The sequence below is a fragment of the Octopus sinensis genome, linkage group LG4 (assembly GCF_006345805.1).
Source record: "Octopus sinensis linkage group LG4, ASM634580v1, whole genome shotgun sequence".
NCBI lineage: Eukaryota > Metazoa > Mollusca > Cephalopoda > Octopoda > Octopodidae > Octopus > Octopus sinensis.
This window is the reverse complement of record NC_043000.1, coordinates 12,322,367-12,347,644: the sequence shown is the minus strand read 5'-3', so window position 1 is coordinate 12,347,644 and position 25,278 is coordinate 12,322,367. Positions and strand designations below refer to the sequence as shown.

General features: G+C 33.3%; 1 protein-coding gene across 1 annotated transcript in view; it reads right to left on the bottom strand.

Moving 5' to 3' along the window:
• The window catches only part of LOC115210243 (metastasis-associated protein MTA3), a 58,413-nt gene that overhangs the window by 23,687 nt on the left and 9,448 nt on the right, over window positions 1-25,278 (bottom strand). Inside the window, exons 4-13 of the mRNA XM_036502677.1 lie at window positions 24,256-24,373; window positions 22,694-22,802; window positions 20,655-20,754; window positions 7,826-8,014; window positions 5,815-5,889; window positions 5,450-5,508; window positions 4,440-4,642; window positions 2,775-2,822; window positions 1,525-1,586; window positions 1,172-1,397 (exon numbers count right to left, since the gene is read on the bottom strand). Coding sequence (XP_036358570.1) covers window positions 1,172-1,397; window positions 1,525-1,586; window positions 2,775-2,822; window positions 4,440-4,642; window positions 5,450-5,508; window positions 5,815-5,889; window positions 7,826-8,014; window positions 20,655-20,754; window positions 22,694-22,802; window positions 24,256-24,373 — 1,189 coding nt within the window. The remainder of the gene's footprint in view (window positions 1-1,171; window positions 1,398-1,524; window positions 1,587-2,774; window positions 2,823-4,439; window positions 4,643-5,449; window positions 5,509-5,814; window positions 5,890-7,825; window positions 8,015-20,654; window positions 20,755-22,693; window positions 22,803-24,255; window positions 24,374-25,278) is intronic.

Genomic DNA, 25,278 nt, shown 5'->3' with positions numbered 1-25,278 from the left:
ACGGTTTTTGTGTGTTTTTAAATGGCTTATAAAAACACCTTCCATGCTGCAATTATTTTTCTTTCAGCACACAATCTCAAATCAAGTCACTTGCTATGCATGTACATCTCCATAATATATATATATATATATATTTTATTTCTTCATATATTTTATTTTCTAATTTACTTCATTTCCAGTTTTTGCATTTACTGTTGGGCAATTAGTAAATTCAGCTTAATTAATATTGGAGACTCTTTTCACTGGTGGAGTATGAAATTTTTCAAAGATTTTGATAAATTTCAGTGTTTCATGCTACTATTTTTACTTTTATAGTGTCCTACTCATGATAGCAAGAACCAGATTTTGATTCCCAGACTAAATGGTCTGTTGTGTTCTTGAGCAAAACACTTCATTTCATGTTACTCTGTGATCACTTTGTCATCTGATGTGAGGCACACCATGATGGTTATATGGAGTGAAGGAGTTGATGCACAGCAAACATTTTTTGATCACTATGAACAAATCATTTGTGCAGGCTGTTCAGCAAGAAATTACAGACAACAGGAGAGTCTACCGTCATGGTGCACTTGTTTTATATACACTCAAATACAAGTGAAAAATTCAATAATGTGCACTAAGCTTCCGCACTAGAATTATCTTATTTATTGCAGCTGAAAATTGGCTATTTTATAGAGTAATATTTAAGCAAAATTAAATAATTTTACATTTCATTGAATATGCTGATAATCACAGTTTCTGCTTGACAGCTGTATTTTCTCTCTGATTAAATAAGAACCTATGACTTGTATTGGTCACATTCTGATCAGGTTCATGCAGATCTTATGACCGTTAATCAACAGAGAGAACGATTACAAATCCCATCCTGGACTAGGATTCACATAATTTCAATGTAAATCTTATTACCAATGAAAAATAAAGATATCATTTGAAGCATGTTGACTGTAGTGATTAAAGAGAGAAGGAAGTCTCCCGTGTAAGCTAATGATAGCAGTCATCAGTTCTAAAATGATTTCAACTCCATGATACAACTGCCATTCATTGCATAGCAATGAGAAAAGCATATTGAATATTTTAGTATTACTATAGTAAAAGTTGACTGGACTCATTTTATTTCAATATAACTTCTGATTAGTTATTGTAAAAGACAAACTAAAGTTTAGATACTCACATTCTTGCTTTATCGCTGCAATATTAATGGGAACAAAAGGACACCGAGCTGCATGTCTTGGTCGAAGTATATCTTTGCATAATCTCCTAGAGATTCTTGTTAGAGGTGTGGTAATAAGACAGAATGCTGCTCGAGTTTTCATCATTGGCCGAGGACTGCCTGCACGAATGGCGAGACCATGGGCTGTTGCAAGATGTCTAGCAAGATGAGGTTTTAGTTTGAATTCCTTTGTAGAGAAGAGGGAAAAAAAGGGGGGTTAGATATTGTAAATATAAAGGGCTACAATGCAACAGTTTATAGAATTCTGATTATTACACAGTTTAGAATGAACTTTCTAAACGCGAAACACTTACCTTACCACATCCTGCTATTGTACACCTGTGCATTCGCATAGCATTTAGATGAGCTAATCTCTCTGAAAAAGATTATTTTTATAACAATAAGTATGCATGTGTGTGTGTATAGCAGAACAAGGTTATGGAGTGTGGTGGTTGTAGTACTGTTGGCAATATATTCAATGTGTATACGGGTAGCATGTATCTATAAAATACACGTTTTGACTTCCTTTTGAGTATTTATACACGTGTGTGTGTGAGTGTGTGTGTATGTGTGAGTATGTGTGTGAACCTGCTTTTATGATGTATGGGCAATGTACTAGATATACTGTATGAACAGTACTATTTACTGTTTAGTTGCAATATGTAAGCATTGTAAGTGGAAACATTTATATAAACAGAAACATAAGAATTTCAGCAAACTAAAATGTCACAAAACATTTCTCCACCTCCATAACAAGCATACAGATGACACAAACATTGCAAAATGATGAAAACAGGGTAGAGGAGTGCCAACATAATATGAAAAACCCACAAGTCTATTTAGACAGAGATAATATGTCAGTTCTAACACAACTGTGTACACAATATAAATATCAGTAAAACAAAGTCAGATGGCATGTTCTGTATTGGTACACTAAAGTGTTAAAACTATTATTAAGGTAATTGATAAAGAAAAACAAAAGTTTTGTTCCCCAAACCCATCCCTCTAATATATTTAGATATCTGAAAGATTTTACTGGAGAACAGAATATATCAAGCAAGTAAAATAAAGAAAGAAATTTAAACAAAATTATATTGTAATTGAAGTTCACCAAAATTCACAAATGCATCATCCTTACAGACATAAGTGTAAACAATAATGTCACAGTTTGGTCAGCAAACCGGTACCCTCAATTTTGGGAAACAGGATCAAAATTTCTATGATGATAATTTTTCTTTAAAATTAGTTAATTCTCAATAGCTATGTGTAAAATTTTAATGGGATAATGAAAAGTGAAGAATACCTGAATAGTCACCTTTTCTTGCTCTAGGCTTCACACTTGCGCACACGCACGCATGCACACACACACACACACACACATTTCCTATATATTTTTCTGAACTCTTAAAAATATGTTGCTGTATGTGAAAGCTAGAAGCTCTAGAATGGAACATGGAGCATCTAACTAGGATTAAGAGGAGCTGGTGTACTGAAATGCACCCAATACCCTTAATAATTCTAAAGGCACTCAGCAAAAAAAAATAAATAAAAAAAAAATTTTCACCTCTCATAGGATCTATCCTGTCAGCCTCTGATTTTTCAATCCTGTGATCTGAGGTACATAATACAAAATATATTAAAATATGCCTATCAAAATAAATTAATCTACAAACAAAAAATATAAACATTTCTAAGTTGCTACTTGGGTTTTATTGAGGATTCCTTTCCACAAATTTTGTCATTTATACCAGATCATGCACAATAACATGCTTGGCCCACGAGTGTCAGGGTTATAATATAGCAACACTTCACAGAAGCCAAAAATAACATTAAAACATATATGAAGAGAAATAAAACTGTACACATGCAATTTACAAAAAAGAAATGAAGAATAAGTGTTTAAAAGAAGAAAACTTTAAACAATTTAAAACAGTAGACGATAACTTAGTGAAGTAAATCCACCCACCCATCATTGCTAAACATTTAGTATTTTTGCTCATGAAATTAATTACCTGAGGTTTACACAAGAAATTTTCAAAATAGTTTTCTGTCTCCAATTTTAATTTCCAAATTTTCATATTCCAAAGAAAAATTTTGGAAACTTAAATAATAATTTGCTTTATAAAGGAAAGGTAATTAAACTTTTTATTCTGTGTTTGAGGTTTTTTTCTTTTCTCTAGTGATCCATAACTTACACTGAGTGGAAATGTAAGAGAAATAAATGAGGGGAATCAAAAGAGTATATGCTTGAGTTAACAAACTAAGCTATGACTTTTGACAAGTTCAGTTAATATTTCATTGGTTTTACTTTAATAAATCTATCAAAGTCATTGGCAAGATTGTCAGTTAAACAGCAGTCGATGTTGACTGTACTTTATGTGGCATATTGTCATGGCCATCATGCAGAAATGTACACAAAATAAGTTTGCATTAAGATGTATTTTCCAGAATTATTTTTTAATAAATAAAAAAAAAAAGTGCTCAGTGGCAAACTGAGATGTAGGTACAGGCATGGCTTTGCAACCACATGGGTTTGGGTTCAGTTCCATAGTGCAGCACTTCAAGCAAGCATCTTCAACTATAGCCCCAGGCCAACTAATAATGCCTTGTAACTTAGTGGTTTAGCAAAAGAGACTGATAGAATAAGTATCAAACTTAAAAATAATAAGTACTGAGGGTCAATCTGTTCGATTAAAACCCTTCAGTGTGGTGCCCCAGCATGGCTGAAGTCCAATGATTGAAATAAGTAAAAGATACAGATACATTTCTGATTGAGAAACTTCATTAATAAAAATGCCTTAGGTAGATCAAAACATTCACAGAAGTTCTTTTAAATTGTGACATGTCACAGAAGCACCACTACAAGTTGCTCTCACCAGACAGAAAAAATATTCAAAACTGTAAGGAATGACCACAGCACTGATCGAGAGTTAGCATTATTACTAAAATTAAGTAAACAAAAATAGTATCTAATTTTCTGTCCACTTCCATTAAATGATGTCATATAAGAGAAAATAGTTTTATGATGTAGGAAATTAGCTAAACACATAGAGATTGATATCAAATTTATGAAGCTACGTTTGAAAGGTAATTAGAGCTATGATCTCATATATGTAAAGACAACATTAATTACACTGTGCTGATGGAAAGGTGTGACAGGAAAACATATTTCAAGCCACATTCATTTTGCATAGGGTTAGGGATACAGGAAAAACAATGAGGCACCTACCTAACCTAGTAGGCATTTTAAGACCACCATACTTTTTCCAGTAAATCCAACAAGAGGAACAGAGACGGCACTGCATATGTGCAGGTCCCCATGAATACCACTGACTGGAATTGGCAGCATAACAGCTTTCACAAGCTCGTCCAGAAACTTGACCATCGACACCATTCACTTTCCCACTAATGGCTGCTGGATTGGGTTTGTTGCTGTAATGAAAGAACAAAAATTAATAACCAAGTCATTTATCATGCTAGAATATAACCAAATCAATTTCTAAACTGGTAAGGAAAAAAAAAACATTTCACCTTGTTATACATCTAGTCCTATACTGTTTAGCAAGTATTTTAAAACTAACAATTTTATAGAAATTTGAGACAATGGCATTACAAAATCAAACATCTTTGGCTTGATACAGCTACACACCCAAACTGTTAATAATAATTGCCCTGTAAATACAATTTAGTAGGGTGCTGTCATTCAGGTGAAAAATCAATGTGTGACAAGTTAATTCTCCATTTACACTTATTTTTTTATTATTTGTTTTGCTCATCAACTATGATTGAGCAGACCTGTAATTATAGGTGTTCTGGCCATGACCATCCCATCTTATATTTGTTTTGGTAATTGTACATGTTTAAAGATGGAGTTTGCTTTTAAAAGACATTTGACTGCTATTCTAACATATAACCACATGGCATGGAGAGAATGAACTAAACCACACAGAGGCTATCATGTCACATACCTCAATTATGTTAGAACATTCAGCAGTAAGTTGTACCATAAGTCTGAACTATATAAATATTCAATAACTTTAAATTAGAAAAAAGCAATTGTAGCAAATATTGATATATTCTACACGAAATGGGAGATTATATGTTATTATAAATTTTTCAAGACAAAGAAACAGAGAAAAGGGTGCGATGGGGGAACTAATAGCCAAAGCAGTGTTGGAATTAAAATAATCAGTGCTAGGAATTTTGGTAAAGAAAAAAAAGCAACATAACAGTACTTACTAGTTGGGAATGTAAACCTGCTTTAGCTTACTTTCAGCTTCAGCAGCTTTTATTCTTTTCTGTAAAAGAAAATATAATATCTTAAGGATCCAGAAAATTAAAACTATAACTTACTCAATTCTACTCCTTAATTCTCTCTGCATAGACATTAGAATAGAACAAGATTTTGGAAAAGTAACAACTTCTCATGCTAAACAATTTAAGTCTAATTTCCTAGATTCTTATCTATCTCTTTCTCCCAAATACATATTGAAGAAAATTCCACATTATCAACTTTCAGTTACACATTTCACTATAAATAATTTTTACAACCTCATAGATGGTAACAGAAACTATTATAAAAAAAAATATATGTGCATACTTACTTGCTGTACATATCTGTCTGTTGTTTTCCACATATAATAATATTCAATGATACTTTTTAATGACTTCCAAGGCAGCTTGAAAAAAAAAAAAAAAAGGATTATGTAATTTTAGAACACAAACAAGAAATCCCTCAGGATACTATACAAATGAAAACCATTAATATATGTATGTATGTTATGTTGTACAACCTTGATGCACAACTGTTTAACTTTAAAAAAATGTCACAGTAGAAATGGATTCTCCATTAGTTTATGGTGAGCCTTTAATTGGTCTTGTGAAATTAGCATGTAAATGGGATGAATAATCAAGTTACATGTGCCTTGAAAGTGATTTCCCAGACAAATCAGCATGACTTAATGTGACATGGACTGGCTTTTGAATTACAGGAGAAGTGGATCTGATAATTTGACACTCAAAGGGATGGCAAGAAAAGTTGATATCAGCAATGTTTCAATTCACAGCAGAGAACCAAAATGAAAACAGCAAGACATTCTATCCAACACTAAAGAGTTTACAAATGAAAGGAATTTAAGAACAGATTGAGACTGTCCCAAAATGCTCATTAGAGAAAGTTCTTTCTACAATATTCAAAATGAGATGTTTTTATTCCCAAAATAAAATTTAAAAAAAAAAACACTTGAAAAGATAGAGTTACTGAAAAGGCAGCTTTAAAAATACATGCCAAGTCAAATTTTTACCAGATAAGAATTGATACTTGTCAGAAAGAAATAGCTAAAATATTGCCCATACATTACCATTACAAAAAACATTAATTTTACAGCTTTAGTGTGATGTAAACATTATCTAAGCAGAGAGCAAACATACATACAAACACCAGCTTACATTAATGAACGTGTTGTATTTCTATAACATTTTTGTTTTAACATTCTGCTTCAGCGATACAAGTCTAATCTTTATACCAAATACACTACCTTAAAATCCAAAATGTTAATACAATTATATATTAATCAATTGTCAAAGTTTGATAATTAAGAACAACAGGACAAGCTATGTTGGACTATGATACAGTGAATGTTCTCATATTTACAGCAAGGTATCACTTGATCAAAGGATAAAGTATCAGCCCCTCAATAAATGTCATGGCATTCCTGTTTTCTCTACAAATAAATGAACTGAATTACAAATTAGAGAATGCCTTGCTACAACTCACACCAAACAGCTCAGTCAAAAACTTAATAAGTCTAAGCAATGTGTGATGAAACGAAACACCACATACTTTGAAAGTAACTTAAATTTCTAAAACCACGTCATGAATGACAAAATGGATGTAAAGCCATAATAATAAAAATGAAAATGTCCCACCCATTGAAGTTATCAATCACACTGGCTCTCAATGCACAGAGTTCAAATCCCACTAAAATCAACTTTGCCTTTCAAGGCTGATAATAAAGTACCAGTCATGTACTGGAGTTGGTTCTTTTTCACTCTCTTATTCTTTTTGTGTGCGCGGTGGCCGTGGTCAGACATGGAGGGGAACAGGCTTCACTAGGGCTAAAAATGCCCAAGACATATCGTATATTAGAATGGCAGCACCCCTACCACTCCATCAAGGAGTTGAGAAACCAAAGCAAGGCAGGAAAACAACAAACATTTATTCAATGTAACAGCAAAGGAAAAAGACATCAAAAGACATCACAACATAGCATTGAAGGTGGACATTAAACAAGGATGATGATGATGAAATAAAAACTACAAAACAAAAACTAAGTGTTCATGATCGCATGTATATTAGATATAAGATCTTCAAGACAGTATATATAATTATACATGATACAGTGTGATTTAAAGGTACTAGAATACTGGTCAATTATAAAATCTATTATATATCAAAACTAGTGCATTATACTCAGCTCGTTTGGCAACTAACATCCTAACTTCAGCTCATAAAAAAAAACTAAACCAACAAAATATCACCCCTTCAAGTGAGTATAAAATATATCGTAATAATATAGAATTATAGAATGAAAAACAAGAAAAAGGAATACTTACAAAATCTTGCCTTATATCATTGAAGTCTTTGCCATATTTATCTAGTGCTTCTTCAAATAGATTAGCTTCAGATGCAGACCATTCTTCCATTTCATCCCGACACAGTACAGGACCACCTTGTGGTACCAAACTCGTAACAGCTTTAGCTATGTCATAGCCACTTCTATGTAAAGTATCCATGGCATGAAACTGAAAAAAGATAACATAAAATTTTAGAGAGAAGCAACAATGTTAAAACTTCGCATATTTTATACATGAAACTAATTGCTAAACCAACTACGTGTAAACAGCTCAGTTATGAATGAATAGAAATACCAGCAATATACCATATTTGATAGCATAAAAGTTGCACAGCATATCAGATGCATCCTAATTTCAGCAGTGTATGTTGGACACCTGGGACAAAATTAGCTTATGAGAAGCTCAACTTTACATATAAGACCCAAGATTATATTTTTGATGGTTAAAAAAAAAGAAAAGGAGGTGCATCTTACAAACCATCAAATAAATTCTTTATTATTACTGGTTTAAAAAAAAAACTGTTCATGTTACTATTTAGACAAGAGAACACAATCAGGTGTTGATGGTAAATAACACCTATTGAGATAACTATAACTTAAAAAAAAAAACAGATTCAGTATTCATCATTTAACTCTAAGATTTAGACAAAAAGTGGAAAAACAAAATTCAACTGTAGATAAACTGATTAACATTGGAATATTCAATATGTACAGCAGACATGTTTGAAATCTTTATTGCATCATGCATTATTCAATTAAACTTAAATCACCCCTAAGAAATCAGAAATACTGTTAAAGACATGTCTGTGATTAACACCAGCATCACTATTTAACACCCACTTTTCCAAACTCATATGGGTTGGATGGAATCTGTCAAGGCAAATTTTCTACAGATGGATGTCACCTCATTACCAACAAACACACCACTGTTTCCATGGAAGATTGGAAATGAAGGACACCACTTGCATCTTGGTGACATTCATTCATATTTATCACATGAAGTGAAGGCAAGCAAACAGTAACGCACACACACAATGTGCTTCTTTCAGTTTCCCTTACCAAACCCACTCACAAGTATTTGTTGGCCGGTGGTTACAGAAATGGGCCTGAACCTGAAGATGTGTGTTTGGGAAGTAAACTTCTAACCACAGCCATACCTGAGCCTAACAAAACTAACAAATGAATACTTAGCTTAAAAAATTAAACAAAGATGGTGTCACCATTTTATACACAATCATAACTAAAACCAAAAGAATTACACTCACTGAAAGATCTATGATAATTTATAAACATTCAACTAAAATCAATAAAGTCAATTAAAACAGGTAAAACAAGAATAAGAATTATATATGAAGTGAATGAGTAAATCTATATGTATACATCAAGGTTTATAGGAAAATGTTAAATGGAGACAGGTGCATGTAACAATGACACTTGTGACATGCACATGTCTATTAACATTTTATAGAAAAATATGTAACAATGTGTAAATGAGAATCAAAGAATGCATCCTTGGGGGAAACAGATATAGAACTTAACTGACATTTTCCATTCAAATTGCCATGTTTACACAGGTAAGCCTGGAACCCCTACTCAACATCAATTTACGAAAACCCTGTCATAATGTATCTAAGTGTTAGCTCTCATAATTGTAAATTACAAATATTTTGACTGGCCCAGTAAAAAGGAATTGGTTTTTCATGGAGAACATTCCCTAAATTGTTTCTTTCTTTCTATTCAGAGTGGTTAATGTAAATTTGTCTTTAGAAATTTCTGATTTAGGATTCTCTCTCCCTAATGAAGCTGCTATAGATTTAGAAAGTTCATCTAGTCGTTCCTCTATTCCTCATGTATAAATCATAACTGTTAGGTAGAATTTGCCAATTGTTGGGCAAACCAATTGGGAATTTTCAATGAGGTTGCTTGAACTTCAAAAAGGAGAGATATAATGAATCTGGTGATTATAGATCTGCTTGATCAGGGTTGACTGAGGACTGAGCCATGGCAGTAACTTGTGATTATGCCACATATAAACAAGAATGTTAACTGATGACAAGCTTTTTATCCGTTATAATTTTGCCTTATTGCTTTGGCTTCTTATTTTCAAATTCTCTAGAAAGATCTCTTTATTTATCCTCACATTTAAGGCAGTCAGATGGCAAAGTTGTTAGAGTGTTGGATAGACAGCTTTGAAGTTATCAATCACACTGGCTCTCTACGCACAGAGTTCAAATCCCACTAAAATCAACTTTGCATTTCAAGGCTGATAATAAAGTACCAGTCATGTACTGGAGTTGGTTCTTTTTCACTCTCTTATTCTTTTTGTGTGCGCGGTGGCTGTGGTCAGACATGGAGGGGAACAGGCTTCACTAGGGCTAAAAATGCCCAAGACATATCGTATATTAGAATGGCAGCACCCCTACCACTCCAAGGGGTTGAGAAACCAAAGCAAGACAGGAAAACAACAAACATTTATTTATTCAATGTAACAGCAAAGGAAAAAGACATCACAATATAAAAATCTTAACAGATTATAAGACAAAGATAGTCTAAACTAGATTATACACAACCACGTCCATAGGATCTGAACGCTTCTACTTCTCTTAGTGAAACTATTGAGGCCTCTAGGTCTGCATAATAGACAAATAAAAGTAGAATGTATTGTTTTGTATAAGTATACCCTTCATCAATAGATGATTTTCTAACTAACAAATAATTCATGAAGTCTCCACTATTCTTTCATTCAGTCACACCTTATAAAGAGCTGTTCTCTTTTGGTTGGATGAGAGTACTTCAATTGAAAACAATGAATCAGAGATAAAACAATCTATAACCAGTCTATAATCCATATTCCAACAATTGATTAGCCACAATAATTAACACATTCCATGCAGAAATTAATGCTAATGAGCAAGCATTTATCACCCTTGGTTTTGTTTCACACAGCCAATTGTTTTATTGCTGGTCATTATATCTTCTGTTAGATTGTGATGAGAAACAACAAAATGAGGTGCATTTGTTTCCTTGTTTCTTACAGTTCTGTGACTTGGGCTGCCACTCTCCCCTTAATTGTTAGTTTCATAATGTGGCAAAATCTACGTTTGATTTGTCATTGCAGGTATTAGAAAAATTCTCTTTGAAAGTACCCTCCCACCAACATTAAACTAAGACCATGGAAAACTAAAAATTAAGACATATTCGTGGTCTTCTCCTGCAGGTTGTGTTAAGGAATGAAACCAAATTAGTTTATTTGGAATGCAAGAAAGTATGTGTGTCTTGTCAGTAAGCATTCTAAGTTTTGTAGTTTCATTCCGTTCCAAATTTCTAATGCACTGTGGAGGATTCTCCTAGAAATTTATAGAAGACTACAGTTGGCTTCTATATTCTCTAAAGCATTGGTTTCATTATCTTCTCTCCCACTTCTATATTACTTAATTTTGGGAGGGTGGGTGCTGTTTTCACATATCTTTATGAGGTGGAATTTTTCTTTGTCAATAAATTTGCCAGTTAGTGATTTGGAATCACTGTTCCATATCTCATAAGAATTTAACTATCTTTGACAATTTATAAATATATGTAAATTTCACCTTTGTTAAGAGTCTTTCAAGATTTGGTGGTTGTGTTTGCTGCAAATAATTTGTAACTATTTTTCTTAGATTTGAAGATTGTTGTCAAAATGGAAGGTATCAATTTGGCTGAATGCAAGACGATGTCATCATCATCATCGTTAAACGTCCATTTTCCCTTTCCATGCTAACATGGGTTGGACGATTTCACTGAGGTCTGGCGAACCAGATGGCTACACCAGACTCCAATCTGATCAGGCAGAGTTTCTACAGCTGGATGCCCTTCTTAACACCAACCACTCCGAAAGTGTAGTGGGTGCTTTTACATGCCACCGGCACGAGGGCCAGTCAGGCGGTACTGGCAGCGGCAACAATGTAGCTTTTGGAATTGTGGCTGACTACAAATGGAATGTTTTTATTTACGTCTTCCCCTTCAAACAAATTCCAGTCTGTCTGCAAGTAAGGGGTATTTGCTTTGCTTTGATTATGACATTATTTACTAAGTTTTTCAGGTGTCCAGAAGAATATTTTTGGTTCTTCCAGTCATATTTCATCTGTGTCTATAACTATTACACATGTACATTTAACCAAATTAAATGGAATATTTCTTTTAAATATGAGATGGATGGCAAAATCTAAGGTCTCAGTATTGGAATGTGTTCATATATTTGCAGCAGAGATTAGTTGCAATACTCTCATTTTCCTTTATAACCAAAATGTCCAGGAAAGGAAGTTCCAATTCATTTACTTCCATTGTGAATTGAATTAATTCATAAATGCTTTGATTAATATAAGGAATCCTTATAAGTTCTTCCTTATTTCTGTTCCAAACACTCATCCAGGAATCCTTTTTTTGCATAATAATGATGTTTGGTCACAAACAGTACATAATGCCAAACAAGAAGGGACAAACAACAGTTTGTCTGCCAAATTCACTCACATAGCATTGGTCAAACTGGGGCTAGAGAAGACATCTATGTCAAGAGTAGCAGTGGAAACAATGCTAAAACTGCATAATTGCAAAGCGAACTTCTTAACTGCACAGCTAAGATAATCCTTGGAAATTCACAATAAAATGTAACTTAATCATTTTTATGTTTGCAAATTCACAATAAAATGTTCAGACATTTTTTATCAACAAGTACCAAAGTAAATGGTACATTCAGAGACGAAAAATAAAACCATCATAGCAGTTATCTTGTGAAGGATTTAGTTAAACAGCACAAATACTCTGGTCTTTACATTTAAAATATCTGAACTGCAATCACTGTCTGTCTTCCAAAGATATACATAGACAAACTAGACTATATTACACAAAATGAGAAAGTGTAGAAAGTATCACCTCAAAAATATGATCAGTTTCAAAACTATACAAGAACATGTGTTATTGCTCAAGTTCAGCACATCGTTTTGAATTCTACTAGTTTTCCAAGTCAATTCTATAATACCTAATGTAAACTGTTGATGCTTCCAAAATTACACTTAAAAAAAAATAAGCATTACACATATGTACATGAACATACATATATATATGCACATACATGTATGGCTTTATATATATATAGATATTTATGTATGTCATCATCACTGTCTAATGTTCACTCTTTCATGGGCCAAGACAAAATTTTGTTGAAGCAGGTTTTCTACAGTTGCATGCAATTCTTGTCACCAGCCCTCATTTGTTTCCAGGTAGAATTTCTTTATGGCCAGACAAGTTTTTCAAAGAAGACTAGAACTGAACAACATTGCTCATTTGCAACCATTACACAATGTCAAAACAAGACGCATACACACAGACAGTTCTTCTAGTTCTCGTCAACCAAATCCTGTCACGATGTTTTGATCAGTCTACATCTATAATAGAAGACACTAGCCCAAAAGACCACACAGTGAACCTGGACCAGAGACCACATTGTTGGGAAGCAAGCTCTTTAATCACATGACCATGCCTGCACCAGTGTATGTGTAAAATCTATTGACACACACTTTCACTTATTTGATGTTTGTTTTTCCATGCCAGCGTGCATTTGGATGGAGATTTAGTTGAGACAAGATTTTACGGCCAAAAGCTCTTCCTATTGCCAGCCCTTTTCTATTTATCAAGTAGAGGAATCTTTTATTTCACAAGTTTTCTAATACACATAACTATACCATTGTAAATTCAACAAAAATATCAACATCAGCACTTAAGCAGAAATTACATGCACACACACACCAGATTTTTTCGGTAATTCACTGAGAAGGCACTGGTTAGGGAAGGGCTATACAAACTGACAAATTGCAAAGATGTAGCACAGTGATATTAACCTGAAACTGGGTAGTTACAAAGGAATCTTTATAAAAAAAAATCCATTTTTGCACCACAAATATATTTTTTCACATGTTTATCTATGTCTGTATAAATGTTTGTGCATTTGTCTTTGCATATGCATATCTTTGTGTTTGTTCCGCACCACTGCTTGACAAGCAGCGTTGGTTTGTTTACATCCCCTAAACCTAGTGGATCGGCTAAGAGACTGATAGAATATGTACCATGTGTCAAAAAGAAAAAAAAAATTAAAACAAGGGTGGGAGAGGACTACAGTTGATTTGTTCAGCTAAAACCCCCAGTATGGCTTCGGTCCAATGATTTGAACAAGTAAAAGAATCATATATACATTGGCTTACATAAACATGTTTGCATGTATATATGTAAGTATATATAGGTGTGTGTGTGTGTGCAAATGAAAAACAAGTCTTAGAATCTGCTAGAGAAACTGGCTGCAACTGATGGGGAATACAAGAAGTAGTAGGAGAGAGAAGGAAAGAAATGAAAAGTAGGTGAAGATGAGATGGAAAATTAGGTGAGAGGAGAGCTTAAGGATAAGAATGGGATTAATGAACTAAAGAGATGTAGGGACAGAAGGAATAAGAAAAAAAAATTCTGAGTCAATATGAATCATTGTTGCAATTCTTTGAGCACATGGATCCATTATGTGTGGAGATGCCACACACTGATAAATGGGTAATGGAATAGCTCAATCTGTTGAAATGAGTGATGACAAGTTGGTCAGTTTTTAATGCATGCTCACAAAAGTTAATAGCAATGTGACAAGCCTGTTTTGCAATGTAAGGTACTTCAAAGTCAGCAAATGATACAATAGAGAATGTTGGAGGTTGTGTAGCAGAAGCTTTAGGTAATGTGGTACTGTGACTTAGGCCAGGTGATGGTTGTTGTGTTGTTAATATAAAGAAAGGCATTGCACCAAGCTCATTTATAAGTACTTGGTTGTATATGGCTGAGTGCTATGGAGCCTCTAACTAGGAGGCTACTCTCCCACATCTTCCACCATCTTCTCATTGAAACACGTAAATCTACCAGTTCAAAATCCCACTTTCTGACTGCACTGCTCTGATCTTTCCAATACCATACTTCCTTTTCTTCTCAGAAAGATAGGAACCATAACAACTTCCCATTGCATAGCACTCTGGACAAGCATCTTCAATAGCTAAGTCAAAAAGTGTCCCTTGAAGTAATCTGGTATGCAGAAACTGGAAGAATTTATGTACATGTGTGCATGCATGTGCACATATGAATGTTTGGGATAATATGCTAGGCATAGCAATAAATAGTGATGATTATCCACAAGCAAGGCTCCATCCATAATTTCCTGTCTAAACCAAGTTAACATGGAAAAACAGACATCAAAGGAAACAAATGAATACACACACATGAAGCCTGTTGCAGAACATCTGACTGTATGTATATTTCCATGCTGGCATGGGTTGGACGGTTTGACTGGGGACTGGTGAGCCAGATGGCTGCACTAGGCTCCAATCTGATCTGGCAGAGTCTCTAACTGGATGCCCTTCCTAATGCCAACCACTCCGAGAGTGTAGTGGGTGCTTTTACGTGCCACTGGCACAAGAGTCAGTCAGGCTATACTGGCAACGGCCATGATGAAATGGTATTTTTACATGTCACCTGCACAGGAGCCAGTCCAGCGGCACTGGTAACACCCACGCTCAAATGTTGTTTTTCATGTATTACCGGTACACAAGTGCCAATATATATGTGTATATATATATTTATATATATTTAGGGGGGGGGGGCAAGTATGCATACCACTGTCTCGACATCACGAAATGATGGTGCATAGGTACCACCTCTACCATCATCATCAAAAAAGGCTACTAGTTTCCTTTCTCCCAAAGTGAAATTGTACCTAGCTTGGAAAAAGGTGAGGGTTGTCAATAGGAGGGGCATCTAACATTGTATATTGACAGAAACTGATTTTTAATAATGTTCTCAATATTTTAGGATCTTGAATGAATACACTATTTAGAAGCAACACAGTATGGTAAACAACTGAAACCTAATTCATTCAAGACAATTCATCTATCAGAAATTCACCACACCTGTTAATGGTACTCATGATTCACCTGCTGTTATTTCAATTCCAGTCCTTCCTCAGTCACCTCACATGTGAGAAGTAAAGAACAGTGGAGTATTATAGCTCAACTAACTTAGTAAATAACAACCATCACCTCTACTACCATCTCCATCAAATTGAGCTCATCTCATGAAATCTATTTTAGCTTTTTAACTTTTAGACAACATGCTCAATAATTTTATAAAGCATTTTTATTTCATTTTTGCATTTGGTTTGTAAAATTCTTGGTGTGAATTTGTGTGTTGAAACAAATTTTGTGTCTCGGGAGGGTCATTATGCTAATAACACACACACATTAGTTCAGGATTACTTCTTTATTAGTCAATTGGTTAAATGTCAAACCAACTAACTAATTGATCATTTGTTTAATTGCACTGGTTAAGCAATCAATTAGTTGTTTGTTAGTCACAGTTCTTTTGTCGTTGTTTGCAACCTTTTCAGTTATTTCCCTCTACCTCCAAAATCTGCCCTGAGTCTGTCCAAGAACTGGTCTTATGCCTGTGTGTTCTCTGAAATTTTGTCACTGTTTATTTAGTTTAGCATACAGCTTATGCATTTCTTATATGTATATAACATTAACTCCTATCACCAATAAACTCAGATAATCAACAAAAACACTACTAAATTCCCAGCTATTAATTCAGTTTGAAGACGGTTCATTATATGAGGAACTTACTTTCAAAATCAGTATAAGTGCATGTTTGGTCAATTTCATGATAACCATTAAAACACAATCTGCAAGCTGGCTTCATGCATGTGAAAATGCATGTGAAAATTTTTTGGTCAAACTGGGATAGATACCATATAAACAGTAGACAAATCTTAGTCTTCCAATCAATATCAGATATATTCAAGTCGTTTCCTCAATTACTCAAAAGTTATTCTGATGTATATATCTGGTTTTGAAAATAAGCTCTTCATATATAGACTTGTTTAAGGAAGCATTAATATCTGGATGTAATTGTTTGAAGAATAGAATGCTGTTCTCGAAAATTATCAAGTTCCACTAGAAAAGTTTTTTCATAGCTATAATAAATTTATGTATTACAAGGCGTTTTTATCACTTTACAATAGAATTAAGGTTGTCTCCCTTCCACTTTTATTGTTTCAATAAAATTTTAGTGTACTCTCACATGCCACAGTATCCTAAATTTTTAAATATGAAATATCTTTGTTATGAAATGCTCTCGAAATTTTTACTTATAGTTTTGCTAACTTTGCATGGAATTTGAACCTTAAACTAAGTAAAGATTAAACATGCATGTTAGTCCTTATAATTAACTATAAGCAATGAATATATCTATTGCAACAGTATATATCATACTGATTTTGCAGACTGTCCTTCAGTGTAACAGCTGAACGATAATTAGATTGTGGTTCGGGTTGTTAAAATATATATATTTGGATTTTAAATGCATGATAGAATGCAGAAATTTATGTTATGGTTGACTAAATTTAACTGTTTATGACAACTGTATGTTAAGTAGACTAGATGATAACAAGGAGCTCCAAATTCACCAGTAGGCATACATTTAACTCTGTGTACAGAAACCATTAAATATATATATATACATAAGGAGAGAGTGTTTTGCAGTTAAGATGTTTGCTTCCTCACCCACATGGCTTTAGGTTCAATTTGTGCAATGCCTTGGACAAGGGTCTTCTACTGGCCAATAACTAGTAATTGGTTTTGGTAAATGGAAATTGAAAACCCATCGTGTGTATATTTGTACATGAGTGGGATATGCCTGTGTTCATTTATTGCCTTGAGATCAAGCACTAGTTGTAAATGACTGCTGCTGTCATACAAATAAATAGTATCACTAGTTTGTAGTCTTCCAAGAAATCATGTTTAGCTGCTGTTCTGTTTTGTGTTCAAAACATTAAGGGAAACACAGCATTATTTAAAAGATTGGTAGTAGGAAGGGCATCCAGTTATAAAAAAAAACACAAGAAACTTGTCTCAATGAATTTTGTCTGACCTTTGTAAGCATGGAAAGGTGGACATTAAATGAACACATCTTGTATTGGGTTTTCTGACCACTTCAAAAAATACTGTAGTAAATAATGGAGTACAGCATAATACCCAATGTTTAGTTATGGTTGCTTCAAATAAAGATATGCCTGGTGCCATGTTAATATCATCATACAATTGGCTGAATGGGTAAAATGGTAATATGTTCAGCTACAAAATATTCTATGAATATATCCTACAAATTTTTGTTTAATACTCTGCAATTTTCACTGTACATATAACTTAGGTTGTCTCCCTTGCTCTAGTTTTGAACAGAATTTGTTTAATGTTTTTAAGTGAAAATTTAAATTATACATAAATCAACTGCCAGATTGGTCATATGATGTTATGCACACCCTGGGGTCTGAAATGCTGAGAGAGAATTACTGATAATTTGAATAGTGTGTATGTGTGTGTGTTTTTATTCATTATCTGTTCTTCTATGCTAGGTCTGTACAGAGGGTTAGTTGAAGCAGGATTTTCCATCCAGATGCTCTTCCTCAAGCCAATTCTTCCTGTTTTTCAACTAAGGGATTTCTTTATTACACAAGTTTATGAAAGCACAGGGTGGATAGTCATGACAAACATTAGCACCACTTTACTAAAATAGTCATATGTGTGAAACTTGAGCATACACAGCTCCTATCACCTGAATTCCTTCATATGGCATTCACCAACCTAAAGTATCGTGCAGCGATATTGAACCTAAAACTATGTAACTTAACCATTCTTATGTTTGCAAATTCACAATAAAATGCTCAGACATTTTTTATCAACAGGTACCAAAGATAATGGTACATTCGGAGACGAAAAATAAAACCATCATAGCAGTTACCTTATTGTGAAAGATTTAGCACCACTTAGCACCAACAAAAATAACTTCAGTCTAAAGACAGTATGATCAATGTTTAAACCTTCCACTAAAACATATATATATAAAATAATCTAGAGATTCAAGCAGGGTGATTAATTGTACAATTTGTAATCAAATATAACTTCAAAAATAAAATCTGTTTGAAAGCTATGCAAGAACAACTAATTACAATATTTTCTTGTTTTACTTCTGTTTTTTCCTGTTAACTCTGTAATAACTAAATGATGCTTCAAATACTACACTTTTAAAGATACTACTGTAAAAGCAATGTAAGTTTTGACTGCATACAGATAAATTTATGTGGTACCCTTAACAGACAAGGACGGATTATACAAATGTGTACTTCTGTGACAACAACTGGAGCATTTGTGCACATCTGGATCCCTCACATCTTTAAAAAATACAAATGACACCAAACTACATACACACTTCACACCAAATTTACATTGTCTCCTTCACCAACTTAATGAACAATAATTACACACAAAGAAAACAATATCACACTTCATCCCAAAATATAAACAAACCCCGCAAAGTCACAACAGATGCTCAACCTCACCATTATTGATAATATCATGTCCTTGACACTACAAAGACTGGCCTTTGTATTACTAATAACCCTATACAGTGGATTATAGTTCACACATCTTGGATAACACTGCTTCTACTCAGACATTCAAACCTGATCAAAAAGTAACTAAACTGATTGACAAGCAATTGATTGTCAACATTCCAATCTCAGGTTTGAATGAGCTGTAATCTCACTCTACCTTTACTATTACAAATGCTCTTCAGCTGGGCTTGAGGAACCCCCATCCACACCCTCCAAACTCACTCATCTCTCCCTCTTGTCACTGATAGTTTTTCTGCCTTTCCATCAAAACCACACGTTGACCACTTTCCCCAGTCCTTTCTCCCTCTAGAATTTCCTAAAAGCTCTAATTCAAGAAAACTACATCTATCTCACCAGTCTTGAAAGGTTTACAAATGCCATGGGCATAAACTGCTCTTTCCAACCAAACCATTAGAAACAAACAAAACTTTAGTCAAGCAAATTGAAGCAAGTACTACACTTGGCCAGAATGATTACACACTTTCTTTAGTATCTATAGGTTTCACATCTTATTATTTCATAAAAAAGTCCTTTAATTATTTAAAAGTAATATTTAAATATTTTAATTCCCAGGTATGATTTTTTTTTTTAAAGTAAAACATATGGATTATGTGATTTATTACATTTACATTACAGTAACACACATTTAAATTCTGATCATCTTTCAGAATATTTTGTAAGTACATTTAATATTTTACAGGAGATATCCTCACATAACAATCCCCATAAAATTTATGACGGTACCTTGACATTTGTTTTATTCAAGAGGTTCTGATAGTTAACCTTCTGATGTTTAACAAAATCAATACAAATTTGGAAATGAAATATGCACTTGAAGTATTTTACTCAAAATCCTTTGATGGAAAATAGACACAAGGTAATAGTTGTGATATTAAGAAGCTGTGCATCTGGAAAGACAACAAAACATTTTTGCCTCAGTGTGCACAACTAACAGAAGTTCATTTCTACAGACAGAAACTAAAAGTTCATGTGTGTATGTGTGTGCATGTGTATCAGCCTCTCCTTGTGATATTACATGATAGTTGTAAAAGAATATATCATCATACAGGCAGTGTCTGTTTCCAATCTTTTGTGGAAGGAAACATGTCTGTCTATGGAGAAATATTGCCTCACTTGGAAACCTTTGATAGTTGGCAACAGGTAGGGTATCTGGCCATAGAAATTCAGCTTCAACAACTTCCACCTAACCCATACATGCTTGGGAAAATGGCTGTTAAAATGATAATAATGATGACTGTTGATTGGACATACGACTGGAGTAAGGATGAAAGAGTAATGCAGTACTTACCAATGTGACATCTCTTGAAGCTGCTGCTGCACTCATATGAAGACTTGGCTGCCTCACAGTACTGGTACAATCCAAAGCTCGAGCAAATGTACCAACAGACCTGGTAAACAAGAGTTTTATATTGTGAACCAAAGTGAAAAAAATTCTTGTCTAAATCATAATAAACTAGGAGTGGATTCATCAACACTAGGTGGAGCCAATATTCAATGTCTGCTCTGTGTATTTTTCTTTTTAATCTGTATATTATTTATATATGTATCTACATCACTATTTTCACACACGAGAAAACGACTTTACAACCACCCATCATACATATACACATTCTGTAATATAGAATGCTCAATAAACACACATTACTCTCCAATAATCTACAACGACTATATTGATCTAAATCATTTCTGTTGTTATTCTAACTTTACCCAGTTATGTTCAGGTTTAATCAGTCATATTGTTCCCAGTACTTCTGGTAGTTATTTTATCAATCTCCATTTGTCAAAGCACTTTGTTTAGGCCATAAACAACAAACATATATGCTGAATTTCTACACAGGTTCTCTTTACTAAATTTCACAGACAAAGCCTTGGTTAGTCTGAGGCTATAGAAGACACTTGTTAAGAAGGACAAAAAAAATCTTCAAACAATTCATTGCTTGTTTCTCAATCCCTAACCTGCAACAGTTCAAACTGAATATATAATGTCCTTGTCTAAAGTTAGGTTATGGGTCAAGTGGATGAAGCTATTGTATTAAATGTCTCAACCATTGAAGTAAGTAATTTGAAACTCAAAATTATTTTTGTGCTTTATGTTATTCATGCTATCAACTCAAAACTTTAATAACGAAAATAGGCAATAGCAAGGTTATCAAGTGAAAACATCTCATAGATCACATAATAAATAGCCTGACAAGCTAATGAAAGTATTATTATGTAGTCATTGACCATCTACAAATTAGTAGCCACATCTTCCACATGCAACCCCTCAATGTCTTATAAAAAAGGACACATTGGATAATGTATTCATGGATACATTATGCCTAAATAAAAGAAAGTAATTTCATCACACGTCTTCTAGATAAGAGTTAACCACAGGTATGTTTAGTCTGGAAGTATTAAACTAAAATATATTCATATATTTCAGAAGAAAAAACCCACTTTGACAACAAAAAGACTTTCAAACATCAAAAACCTAAATTCCATTAGATATCTGATATATATCAAACCAACATGCCATGTTAAAAGCTGCTGTGTTAGTCTAAGTATGTAATAAATATTAATTAACTGACCAATTATTTAAATACACTAAGACAGACCCAACAAATAGGACTGGGAAAAAAATTCAAAGGGGATCAAAATAGGTAAAATGCTCAGATTTTAAATTGTCAACAGATACCAAAACTAAATGGCATAAGTGCTGATGACGAAAAATAATACAACATCATGGCAATTACCAAATGGAAAGAATTCACTTTTAAACTATAGATTGCTTTTCAATTTAGAAATTGAAACATCTAGTTCAAAGTCCACTCCATATTAGTGCTTATAGCATTTCTGTTAGTTGTTACATTCAAAAGAAAGAAGAAAAAAACCATAAAAACATTCAAAATCAGAATTACTATTACTAAATCTGAAACTAGCATAATTTTTTTTTAAGTTTTGGGGTCAGGGGGGGGGGTGTTATAAAAATAAAAAATACACAAGGAAAAAATAACTAAGAAACCTTGAGGAAAAGGAATTCACATTGTTGCAATTTCTGACAGTGTACCAAGTGAAACCACATCATATCACTGTCTCATTCAGTATTTTGATTTAAATACAAGAAAACTCTGGCCTGGTGTTTTCATAACAAACAAGTGGAAAGAGAATAAAACTTTTTTTTAAAATAAATTTCAACAGATTGAATTCATCTTCTATAAAATGTGAAATGTGAAGAAAAAAATTTTTTTCCTAGAACACAGTAACATTTTTGGCTGGCTGAAAAGACCAAGAACACTTTGGACAATTTAGAATAGTTCATTATAAACAAAATTTCTGTAAACCAACCTGGCTAATATCAAAAACTGATCAATTTCTTTTGGTGTTAAGGTGTTATCAGGGCCAGGCAGCCAAATTAACTGCTCAAGTTCATCCAAGCTTCTTCCATCTTTTTCACCTATAAACACAAAAAAAAAAAAAAAAGAAAAAAAAAGTTAATTTTACTTCAAATATTTGCTACAAACAATCTCTAAAATATGACACCAGACACCTTCGTCTTATGCTAAAATTATTCTCATTTCCCATATCATCACCAACTACCATTTTTCTTGTAAGTACCTGTGTGCAATTCTCATATTACATACCGACATTAATCTTTACAGCACACTCCTGACAAACACAATATAATTTTGTCTCTGAATGTCAATGAAAACTATATGAACAAAACTAATAGAGAAAGAGAAACTACATTAACTAATTACATATTTATCATAAGAGAAAGAGGCTAGCTGAAAAATGAAAGTATGTAATAAATATTATTAACTGACCAATTATTTAAATACACTAGGACAGACCCAACAAATAGGACTGGGAAAAAAATTCAAAGGGGATCAAAATAGGTAAAATGCTCAGATTTTAAATTGTCAACAGATACCAAAACTAAATGGTCTAAGTGCTGATGACGAAAAATAATACATCACGGCATTTACCAAATGGAAAGAATTCACTGGTATTTTAACTGATATCACTCATGATGTACAAGTATTCATTTAACGGCTCCTTTAATAAATAGTCACCATAAACTCTTTATCTTCAGCTATTTCTGGTCCACCCAAATTGATATTTCATTAGCAGATAAAAATCAAGAAATTAGTTCAAATCATGGTAGTCTAGATTCTAGAAAATTGGAGAGATCAAATTCAAGTTTAAAAGAATCTTTCCTTCCAAACCCTAATTTTTATAATTAATAGAAACATACAGGTAGTTAATTCTTCTTAGGTATTACATCTATGTACTGTTCCGTGTATGGTACGAGTGTGTGGAAATGAAATACCTACAGGCTTAGTTTAAGATGACCTGACTAACTATTTGATGAAAATATTTATGAAAGCTGTAATAATAAGTCACAGGAAACAGAAAATGGAAACTGGGTCAGTAGATACAGAATGGTATTGTAAGTAAACTAACATGGGTACAAAGCAATGCCCAGGTAATATATGTGTGTGCAATGTCCAGGTATTTAGACAGAACACTTGATATCCATATATTTTTAATCTCACCACTTACTACAGTTTCTATATCACTCCTGATTACTATGACTACCAAATGGATATTGGGATGTATATTACAAGTTTTTGTATTGAATATCTTTCTTTGCACACCATCTAACAACTTCATAATGACACTGTAACTGTATACATAAATTTCTAAACTAGAATAACATATTCATAGAGTTCTGACCAACATCTTGCCTCAACTTCTTCCCAATCATTAGTGAAACAAACTGTCTCTATATTTAATTCTAAGTTGTTTCTCTGAAGAACATGCATATAATTATCAATAATGGAAGAAGTTAAGACATATACAAGAAACAGCAAGTGTAGTAATGCCAACACTAAACAAAATATTACCTTCTTTAAGTAAAGGAGTAATTTCTGCTTGATATTTTGAACCAACTCGAATTTCACCTTTGTCTGCCAACAATGTTTTCTGTTGTGGATCATATACTAATGAATAAAAAAATGTATCCTGAAAAGAGAAAATAATTCATCTCAGTGAAAGAACTTTGGTTTTATAAACAAACTTTACTAAATTTTGTTACATCAGTAAGAAGTACATAAGCATAAAATATCTTCTATAAACATTGTTGCAATCAACAGATATTAAAAAATATGACAGATTTATACCAGAAGGTATCACCAATGCCCTCTTCCTAGTCTTTCTAAACTTAGAAAGTCATTAACAAAATCTCCCAGTATGCAGTCTAGCAGTCATTTAGAAAACAAGGAATAGATGAATGGCTTATACAAAACATGTATGCAATATTGTCAGTTAGGTGAGTTAATGAGTTCAGCAAGGAATATAATAGGCAGGGTGGAGTACAATAGGGATTGGTTCATAGTCCTCTTTATATTACAGTCATTCAGGCCATAAGAATAATTTAACTCTTTAGCATTTAAATTAGCCAGAACCAGTCAAAATATTCTACCCAGTTTATGTTCAAACTAGCTAGAACTGGCCTTTAACGTCTATCCTGCAATGTCATTCTAAGAATAATCACCTCATCAAAATCTGGAAGCTATGAAATAATGCACGATTAATTCAAAGCAATGTGAGTATATAGGCATAACGTTTTACAAAGTAATCTGAAAACTAAATGGTTGTTCACAGGAACTTCTGTATGTCAATGGCTTGGTTTTCATAGTTGAATCAAAGATTTAGAGAAAAAATTTCAAGCTTGGAAGCAAAACTTAGAATTGAGAGGCCCCAAAGTAAACCTAGCAATGACTAGCTATGCTGAAGAGGTAGGAATCCCAGAGCATACTGATTGTAAACTAGGGTGATACATAGTATAGTGTGATGGTACAAGTGTGTGGAAATGAAATACCTACAGGCTTAGTTTAAGATAGGACTGGAAAAAAAATTCAAACTTA